Genomic DNA, 10,618 nt, shown 5'->3' on the forward strand with positions numbered 1-10,618 from the left:
ACACTATTGTGTTACACTACGATATATTATGATAATATACCATATATTACACTATGATATATTAGTTATATATTACTGTATTATATATTATACTATTTTATATATATTTATTTAACGATTTTACATATATTATACTATTATACATTTCACTAGTATACATATGTTTCCACTATTATAGATGTATTACACTGATGCATGTTACACTATGATGTATGATACAAAGTGGGGGGCACGTAATGCCCTGAACCCCACAGAGCTGCCCATGACTGGCTGCACCCCACAGAGCTGCCCATGACTGGCTGCACCCCACAGAGCTGCCCATGACTGGCTGCACCCCACAGAGCTGCCCATGACTGGCTGCACCACAGAGCTGCCCATGACTGGCTGCACCCCACAGAGCTGCCCATAACTGGCTGCACCCCACAGAGCTGCCCATGACTTGCTGCACCCCACAGAGCTGCCCATAACTGGCTGCACCCCACAGAGCTGCCCATGACTGGCTGCACCCCACAGAGCTGCCCATGACTGGCTGCACCCCAGAGCTGCCCATGACTGGCTGCACCCCACAGAGCTGCCCATGACTTGCTGCACCCCACAGAGCTGCCCATAACTGGCTGCACCCCACAGAGCTGCCCATGACTTGCTGCACCCCACAGAGCTGCCCATAACTGGCTGCACCCCACTGAGCTGCCCGTGACTGGCTGCACCCCACAGAGCTGCCCATAACTGGCTGCACCCCACAGAGCTGCCCATGACTGGCTGCACCCCACAGAGCTGCCCATGACTGGCTGCACCCCACAGAGCTGCCCATGACTGGCTGCACCCCACAGAGCTGCCCGTGACTGGCTGCACCCCACATAGCTGCCTGTGACTGGCTGCACCCCACAGAGCTGCCCGTGACTGACTGCACCCCACAGAGCTGCCCTTGACTGGCTGCACCCCACAGAGCTGCCCTTGACTGGCTGCACCCCACAGAGCTGCCCGTGACTGGCTGCACCCCATAGAGCTGCCCATGACTGGCTGCACCCCACAGAGCTGCCCATGACTGGCTGCACCCCACAGAGCTGCCCGTGACTGGCTGCACCCCACAGAGCTGCCCGTGACTGGCTGCACCCCACAGAGCTGCCCGTGACTGGCTGCACCCCACAGAGCTGCCCATGACTGGCTGCACCCCACAGAGCTGCCCGTGACTGGCTGCACCCCACATAGCTGCCTGTGACTGGCTGCACCCCACAGAGCTGCCCGTGACTGACTGCACCCCACAGAGCTGCCCTTGACTGGCTGCACCCCACAGAGCTGCCCTTGACTGGCTGCACCCCACAGAGCTGCCCGTGACTGGCTGCACCCCATAGAGCTGCCCATGACTGGCTGCACCCCACAGAGCTGCCCATGACTGGCTGCACCCCACAGAGCTGCCCGTGACTGGCTGCACCCCACAGAGCTGCCCGTGACTGGCTGCACCCCACAGAGCTGCCCGTGACTGGCTGCACCCCACAGAGCTGCCCGTGACTGGCTGCACCCCACAGAGCTGCCCGTGACTGGCTGCACCCCACAGAGCTGCCCGTGACTGGCTGCACCCCACAGTGCTGCCCGTGACTGGCTGCCCCCCATTGCCTGCACCCCACAGCAGCATTAGTGCAGAGTGGGGCACAGAGATTTGCACACGTCCTCATCCCCTCTCATGAGGTAGCATTCGTGTCCCACAGAGATGAAGTGCTCTTTCATGTCCCCGCTCTTTGCAGTCTGCCTGGTAACAGTATGACAAAGGCCATTAGACTTTGAGTCACTGTGAGCCCCCCACAGACTCCACACACTCCAGTCAGTGCGCTCCCCCTCCCCCACGTGTGGCCTTCTGGCACAAGCCAATGTGTTCGGCAGCGCCTATTAGCATTACAATGCCACCTCCGTTCAGCCAATCAGAGTGAAGCCGTGTGAGAAGCCACGCCCCCGGCTACTAGCAGATAAATACCGGCGCCGCGGCTTCAGCGCCTCACACTCTGCTTGGGATTCTACTTACTAACTAGCTTTGGATTAACCCCTCACTTCCAAGGAACCCTTGTGGATTTTTCTGGCTATTTGGCTTCAGCTCTTGTGAATTACTAAACCGCTATGACTCTTGAAGAGGTGCACGGACAGGAAGCTGTTGTAGAGAGCGCTGACAGGTAATTATCGTGCCGTGTGCAGCCGGCATGTGGATAGGGTGGGCTGTGTGTGTGCATAGGGTGGGCTATATGTATGTGGTAATTATCGTGCTGAATGCAGCGGGCATGTGTACAGGGTGGGCTATATGTGTATGCGGTGTGTACAGGGTGGGCTATATGTGTATGCGGTGTGTACAGGGTGGGCTATATGTGTATGCGGTGTGTACAGGGTGGGCTATATGTGTATGCGGTGTGTACAGGGTGGGCTATATGTGTATGCGGTGTGTACAGGGTGGGCTATATGTGTATGCGGTGTGTACAGGGTGGGCTATATGTGTATGCGGTGTGTACAGGGTGGGCTCTATGTAGGTATATGCGGTGTGTACAGGGTGGGCTATATGTGTGTGTACAGGGTGGGCTCTATGTAGGTATATGCGGTGTGTACAGGGTGGGCTCTATGTACAGCAGTGGGGTAAGCCTTGGCATGGTGGCATGGGGCTAAGTGCATGTGTCTTTGTGTTTCAGGATGCACAGTGCCGGTAAAGCCCTCCATGAGCTGCTCACCTCCGCCCAGAGACAGGGGTGTCTGACCGTCGGAGTCTACGAGTCTGCCAAAGTCATGAATGTGTAAGTATCGTCCTCCCTGTGCCCACGCAGCCATTACTCACACACTCGCACTGCCCACGCACAGACCCACGGGCGGCACAACTAATGGTTCTCTCTCTTTTCTCCTCCTGCAGAGATCCAGATAATGTGACTTTCTGCATTCTGGCTGCTGATGAGATCGATGAAGGGGACATTGCCCTGCAGATCCACTTCACGCTGATCCAAGCCTTCTGCTGCGAAAACGACATCAATATTGTACGTCTGAATGACACCGAGAAGCTGGCGGAGATCCTGGGCAGCGCTGAGGAGTCTGGAGAACCCAAAGATCTGCACTGCATCCTTGTTACGGTAAGGGTCGTGTTCCTGCTTATCTCAGTGACTTGGCATGGTGTCTTGGCTGCGTCCCAATCCTGTTCTTCTGAGCCGTTTACTCATGTTCTGTTCTCTCTCATTTCTCAGAACCCCAGTGAGGATGCCTGGAAAGACCCAGCTCTGGAGGAACTGGGATTATTCTGTGAAGAAAGCCGCAGTGTCAATGACTGGGTGCCCTCTATTACCCTGCCTGAGTGAAGAAACTACCAGTGCATTACATGGTGAAAACCTATTTTGCATTCTTCTCGAGGTGTTGTGCACCTGGTTGGGCCAGCTGCTTTCCCGAGTCTGTGGATTATGCTGGCTGAGGTCGGGATATGTCGCCAAGACTGGCAAGATGTTGGCTCTTGTGGAGCAAAAGAGTAAGGAGGAAGATTGACATGGACTGATCTACAGAAGGGATGGTTCAGACCAGTGCAAAGCCTCCTAATAGCACTGAGGAAAGGGGCAGTCATACCGCGGAGTTGGAGTATATTGCATGTTTGCAAGCCTGGAAGGACTTTTGCAAAGTGGAAATGCTTTTTTTTCGGATTAGATGATGGTGCAAAAATAAAAGACTGATGGGGAAACATCTTGATATGCTGAGATCTTATGGAATTCTATTTTGAGCATACTATGAACTTTTGGACTGATCTATAAATCAAAGAAGAAACTGGACTTTTAATTCTGTCTGATACACTTGTTCCTGTCTCTGCATGTGAGGGACAGGGTACTGAAACCGCTATGAACTTTATATGTGTAGACTATAATTATCAGTGCTACTTATGGCACTCTTATGTAACATTTACTTTGCCTGTCTGCATTATTGCTGACTTTTTAAAACCTTATTATTGTCCTTAATAAACCATATAACTTTTTTAAAAAACTTACTTTACTTGTCAGTGTTCTGTCATCATAACAACATCCGAATATTGGTAATAAAGTCCAACATAATTGGAAGGGGGGCTTTGGGGGCCATGTTGTATGCAGGCTTTTGTCTGCACTTTCTGCTAACCATTCTTCTAGCACAGAAGGGGCTTGCCTTTCTAGATAAGCTGTGGCTGAAGCCCCTTATTCTTCCTATTCAATCTGATAATTTGACCTCTCACCCTCCTGCAACAGCTGCTTATCGCAATGGCTTGCAGAAGGGAGACTCTGCATTTTAGATGAGCCTATTCTTCTAGTAGGAGGTCTTCAGACACCAGTTTCTATTTTGCTCTAAGCTTGCAGCTGGCCATGTGTCACTATGGAGGGGTTTTCCAGCCACAAACCCCTCCCCCGTTATGTTGGATGCTCACTATACACACTAAACACTTCCCCTTCTCATGTACAGCACCATGGAATTAATGGTGCTATATAAATAATTATATAATATATCTATTGGGGAACATTTCATTAGCGAGCATTGTTCTTCAAAGGGTTAATAAGGTAAACCAGCTACTATACTTCTCTGCAGATAGCGCACAATTGGTGGCTTAAGAGGGGGGAAACTCAGGTTATGGTGCACCGTGACCCACTCTGGCTGGCAAGTGCATGCTATTAATCAGTATGCCCTATGGTGCCAATGAATTGTTAATGGCTCTGAGTTTCCAGGAACCCACCCTTTGCACCTTGTGTGCTTTGTGCAAGCATTGTGTCCCTGCAGAAATCCTTGGTGTATCTGCCAAGAATGCTAGAAGAGCCGTGACAACCACACTAACAAAGTTGTAGAGTTGTACGAACAAGGCGCACTGTCCTGGAACAGTCACCGGTATTCTAGCTGGAAAGAATATGACGGCCAACGAGACGTGAAGATTGTGTACACAAGTTCCTAGAGAAAGGTCAAATTGTTCTGCTACGGGAGCCAGGAGAAATTGTATTCTAGGTAGTAAATCACTGCCATACTGTTCACTGATTAAAGAAGCACACTGTTTCAGGGCGAGCATTCATTCCAAAAGACGCACATAATTCTCTTCTAACCATCCAAGTTCTGTTTTTCTGTATACTATATTACACTCCATAGGGACAAGCTTAACCGTGCCACTATGGCACCATGTCTGGAAATGTAGCAGCCTGCATCGTAGCCCTAGAAGTTGTCACAATGACCCTTATAGCCAAAGGGATCAGAGCAATGCAAATGGCCTGCATGTCATCTTCATATAGTTGGTTATACAGGTTATACAAATGAGGTCTATTTGAATAGTATGAAGAAGAGGAGTCTATTTCCACTGCCAGGCACCAATTTTCCTGGAAGAGAGACTAGTTTCTTCAGAGCCTCGGGGTCCTGACATGCAAATCTGGAGTAACAATGAACTGATTTACTCCGCTTGCCGCATAGAACACTGAAACCCCCATGTTTTACATTTCATGAGTTTACGTTAAAGGTGGTGTCTTAGATGGGACCGTGAGGCCCTGTTCCCACAGAGTTTTCTGCAGTGTTCTGGTTTTTCCATTTGAATGGGATCCGGACAATCACACAGGCTGCAATGACGAGAGCACAGTACAATTTCTAAACATGTCCCGTTCGAACAAATTGACATGTTCACAAAATAAAAACCTCCATTCATTTGACCTCTGCTCATGGCATTGCTACCTAAGACCCCATTTGGGGTTCCTGAGAATCATGTTTTAAAGGTGTTCATCTGAATGCAGTGTGCACAGGGCCTAATTACGGAACCACAATTAAAGGAAGTGCCCTAATTAAAAGCTAACACTCAGATCAGTCCATCAGGATATAGATTAGGTCCATACAATATGGTGTCTGAATTGTCACCAAGCAGTTAGCCACATTTCCCAGAAGGGTTGAGTGGAGAGGTGTTAATAGGTTTTACTAAGAACTTTTGAATAAGGCCACTTAACATCAATTCCAGAAATTACACACTTGATATTTTGCACTGTAATTCTAAGGCACAGTTGTGAAGTTGGGACAGTGGAGCTATGGCTACACATTTCCAAAGAAGCCTCATGATAAAGGATAAGAGATATCCATTTTTCCTGCATCTGGATATGTGGAATTGCAAACACTGCTATACTGTGATCAGCAATACTGCTAATTGGGAATGGGGTCAGTGGCAGAGAAAGTATGGAAGTAATGCAGATTGTAAAATCCCTGTTGTGTAGGCCAGAAGGACATAACGTCTAAAGCCACATTCTCACCTTGAGTATCTGGTCAGTATTTTACCTCAGTATTTGTAAGTCAAAACCAGGAGTGGAACAACCAGAGGAAAAGTATAATAGAAACATATCACCAGGGCGGACACTGACAGCTTGGGGACCCTGTGCCAGAAATGTGTTTGGGCCCCCCTCCCTGCCCGATAGGCTGCTCATGATGTGGGCAATCTGGCAATGGGACCCCTGGAGCCTTGGGCTCCGAGAAACAAGCCAGGTTGCCCTCATTATACAGCCCTGCAAGCAGGGGCGTACATAGCAATCACAGGACCCCATAGCAAAAATGGTATTTGGGCACCCACACCTCTAAAAAGTATATATATTTTTTTTATTTCACTGAGATGGAGATATATATGCTGTATGTGTGTGTAATATATATATATATAGCCGTTAGCATTCCATTCAGCTGGTTCCAGCACAGTCAGACTTGCAGTCAGGTGACAACTATTGTCACTTATGTCACTGCATAGAACACTGCAGAGGTGGCTGACACTGTAGTTGGCACATGACGGCAAGCGTGTAGAGCGCCTCCTCGTAGTTACGTGATAACTGCTGGAACCGGCAGAGACCAACCATGTGTGTATATATATATTACATTATATGTCTGGTATCTGTATCATCTGGTATCTGCTCTATTCATTGTCTATGGAAAAGCTGGAAATAGCCAAGCGCAGTGCTCAGCAGCTCTATAGACAATGAATAGAGCAGAGGCCGAGCATGCACAACTCTGCGCCATCCAGGGCGTAACTGCAGACCCTTGTTCTCAGAATCTCTGGAGGGCACAGTGGTTGAATCCCCAGTGGTCGGCAAGTTATCCACGATCCGATGGATCACACATACATTGTATACCATACACACATAGACTGTACATACATATACTGTACATACACCTTACATACATACAGCGTACATACATATACCGTACATACACACAGATACACACATATACCTTACATACACACACACCATACATATATACACACATACACTGTACCTACATATACCATACATACATACACACAAACGCATATGCACATATATTAAGCACATATACCATATATACTCGCACATACATACACACATAGATACCCCCATATGCTGTACAAAGATACATACACAGATGTACACACACATACATAGATACACACATATACATACACACACATAGATACACACACACCCACATATGTACATATACAAACACACATATACTAATTTATAACACTGTTGTCCCCTGTGTGCTGTGCGGCCCGGACTACTGACTACAAGTGAATACTCACCATTGGGACGCGCCATGCAGGAGGACAGAGACGGCAGCCAGCCAGCGCTCTCCTCAGGCTGGTGGGGAAACCGTTTGTTGGCCAGCGTGTCTTCCTGCATGACAGCCTCCTTTTTGAACTCCTGCACTCTGAGCGCCGCTCTCTCCCTGGCTCTGGGTCGTCGCATGGGTACGGGAGGGATTGTGAGGGGCCTGATGCTGCGTGACACTGGGCCCCTCTCACTCCTGCCCGTAATCTTGACTCAGTGGCCCTATAGTGGCTGCATACTGTGCCGCTATGGCCAGTACTCCCCTGCCTGCAGGGGCCCCTCCAACTTCGGGCCCAGTGCAGTTGCTCCGGCTGCATCTGTGGTATGTCCGCCCCTACACGTCACCACTTCTGTATTTATCACCCACTCCTGGTTTTGTCTTACAAATACTGAGGTAAAATACTGACCAAATACTGAAGGTGGGAACGTGGCCTAAGTGTATGTGCACACAATGTCTTTTTCAGGTGGATTCCTGCTGAAGCCCACCTAAAAAGCACCACAAAATACTGAACACATGTACCACAACGGAAAAGCGACTTGCTGTGCATATGTTTGAAGCATTTTCGTTGCTTCAAAAATGCAGCGTCTTAAAGTTCCAGCAAAGTGGGTAGGATTGATATTGATAGAAATATCTTGCCCGCTGCGCTTTTTTTACTTGATGAGCATCTGAATGACAGTTCTCTATATTGAGGTGTATTGCTAACTTATGGTGGAAGGATTAAAACTCATGTGCCAGAGATATTTCTCTGTAGACCATTGCTAAATCCAGGACATTTTTGAGGTCCATTGTCAAGTTGATGTCCATGATGGTCATACACATAAGATTAGAAGCTGGTGCTGGTAAAATAAACTAGATCAGTGGATGATCTGCAGATAAATATGGACCACCTATAGCTTATATTACGATGTTGATCAATTAGCTCCCCACGTACGGCCATTCTTACCTTCATCTAGTGTGTATGGCCACCTTTACAATGCATCATCTCAGTTCTTAATTTTATGCTTGCAAATGGCTACTGCCTGATTGCTGGACAGCCACAGACTGCACACATCTTCTCTAGTGATAGAGGTCATGACTGGTATAGGCACTATTCTTCACATTTACATTTCAAAGTTTCCAAACTGGTCATTTGCATATAATGGGGGTAGCTGAAGGGCAATTTCCAAATTAGATGTAAAATGAGTAATCCCTCATTAAGATGCAGTCATGAGGCTGAGTAACTGGCATCAGTCATTATCTGCAGGAGCTTTGGTTTGGATGGAGCTGGGACAGTCATATGAATAGTCAGGGCCGGAGATGAATGAGCTGGTGGGAGGCAGTGACCTGTCCTCTCCTATGATTATGACATTGGCCAGTGTCATGACGGGAGGCTTAGTATGGGAAGTGTGTGCACAAAGAGTTACAGAGAGGAATAAAAGGATTTCTGGTAATTAGAACCAGAAATAATGTGACGTTATATGGACACCTATAGGTAACTTGCTCAGATTTATGGTTTTCAGTGTGGTTCTTTATTACCCCTTGAATTGAATATACTTGGTGTCTATAAATGTCTATATGTGGGTAAATAAGGTTACCAGACACCTCATACGTTACACCATGCATATATACTGCACAGTGGTTAGCACAGCAGCCTTGGGGTCCTGGGTTCAAATCCCACCAAGGACAACATCTGTCAGGAGTTTGTATGTTCTCCCAATGATTCCACGGGTTTCCTCCGGGTTCTCCGGTTTACTCCCACTCTCCGAAGACATACTGATAGGGAATCTAGATTGTGAGCCCCAATGGGGACAGTGATGATGATGTATATAAAGAGCTGCAGATTTAATGATGCTGTATAAGTAAAATATATACACATCTGTTGGATTTTATGTCTTTTAGCTTTGTGAATAGTGCAGCCATCTATGCTTTTTTATACAGTGGCACCAAGTAAAATATATATACGGTATATATACGGTATATATTGTGTGGTATACATTTTTACTATAGTCCTATAGGAGATGTATGCCACTCCATGGCACATGTTACAGCCTTCCATTGAACATATACTTAAGGAGCTTTCCCGCATTCTGAAGAGTTTTGCAAGGCTTGACCATATGCAGAGCCAAGCATTTTTAACTCGGCCCGTCCTAGCCAAGAGTTGAGACTTTAATCGTATAAGTGCTGGTAAATGGCTATCAGAAGTTGTGCGTTATATTTCCTTTACTGGCATTTTATCTGATGTTTGCTTTCATGAGTTTTTAGATTTTTTAGGACCCGAAGGTTTCTAAGCAATGGGAGTCTGGATCTGCACATTAGATAGGCACTATTCTTGGCTTGGAGTGCCAAATTGTCGTAATGTGCACTATAAAACACTCTGTATGTGCAATTTTCAGAACAGACACTTCTTGGCTCTCTTCTGAGAAATCATTCTCTATGTCAGAGATAGCTGGGACTATTCTTATCTTACGGTAGCCTGCTTGAAGATGATTAGGTCTCTAGAGAACACTGGGAAGCGGCATCAAGGAAATGGCATGGGCAGTAACAATGCTATAACATGCAACAAGTGGGGAGATGGGATAATGGAATAGAAGTGATACAGTTCATACATGGTATTTTATATGTAGAACCATTTTTTTTCAAATAGGTCACTAGGACCCTGCAGTCCAAAACTGGCCCCTCTGTACCTCACCACGTACAGTTGTCTTCAGCCTATAGGTGTTGACCTGCAGTGGGGCAGCGGCCACCAAACATTGATAGGAGCTGTGGTGTTCCACTCCGTAAACCTCTTACATCCAGCCGAACATCAGACTTGAGTGCCATTGATTCTGGGGCCCCACTATTGAACTACAGTATATGCAATATTCACAAATATATCTATGCTTAGATATAATCATTAGCTGAGTAGTTTGTTAAATGAATGTTGTGACGCTGTCCTTGTTTGTACGTGTTGCATAAACTGTGCTGCACTTAGCAAAGACAAACTCAAGTTGGGAGGTAAGATGCTCACTCCTGCACAGGGGCCCACCCGTGAATTCACCAGTTCCACCGATGGCCAGTCTGAGCCTGGTCTCTGCTGTAGCTTGTA

At 47.3% G+C, this 10,618-nt stretch overlaps 1 protein-coding gene across 1 annotated transcript; it reads left to right on the top strand.

Moving 5' to 3' along the window:
* The first annotated feature begins 1,996 nt into the window (after positions 1-1,996).
* Positions 1,997-3,988, top strand: GADD45G (growth arrest and DNA damage inducible gamma). The gene is made up of 4 exons (XM_069762256.1): positions 1,997-2,162; positions 2,667-2,768; positions 2,882-3,095; positions 3,207-3,988. The coding sequence occupies exons 1-4, from the start codon at positions 2,110-2,112 to the stop codon at positions 3,315-3,317; spliced, it is 480 nt and encodes a 159-aa protein (XP_069618357.1). The 5' UTR covers positions 1,997-2,109; the 3' UTR covers positions 3,318-3,988.
* Positions 3,989-10,618: the final 6,630 nt, after the last annotated feature.

This window comes from Ranitomeya imitator, chromosome 1, assembly GCF_032444005.1.
Source record: "Ranitomeya imitator isolate aRanImi1 chromosome 1, aRanImi1.pri, whole genome shotgun sequence".
In the NCBI taxonomy this organism is placed as follows: Eukaryota; Metazoa; Chordata; class Amphibia; order Anura; family Dendrobatidae; genus Ranitomeya; species Ranitomeya imitator.

Excerpts from the sequence above, each read along its gene's own strand:
- GADD45G (XM_069762256.1), top strand. The coding sequence starts at position 2,110 with ATGACTCTTGAAGAGGTGCACGGACAGGAAGCTGTTGTAGAGAGCGCT. Across the intron at positions 2,163-2,666 it reads GTTGTAGAGAGCGCTGACAG|GATGCACAGTGCCGGTAAAG; the intron begins GTAATTATCGTG and ends TTTGTGTTTCAG. Across the intron at positions 3,096-3,206 it reads TGCACTGCATCCTTGTTACG|AACCCCAGTGAGGATGCCTG; the intron begins GTAAGGGTCGTG and ends CTCATTTCTCAG.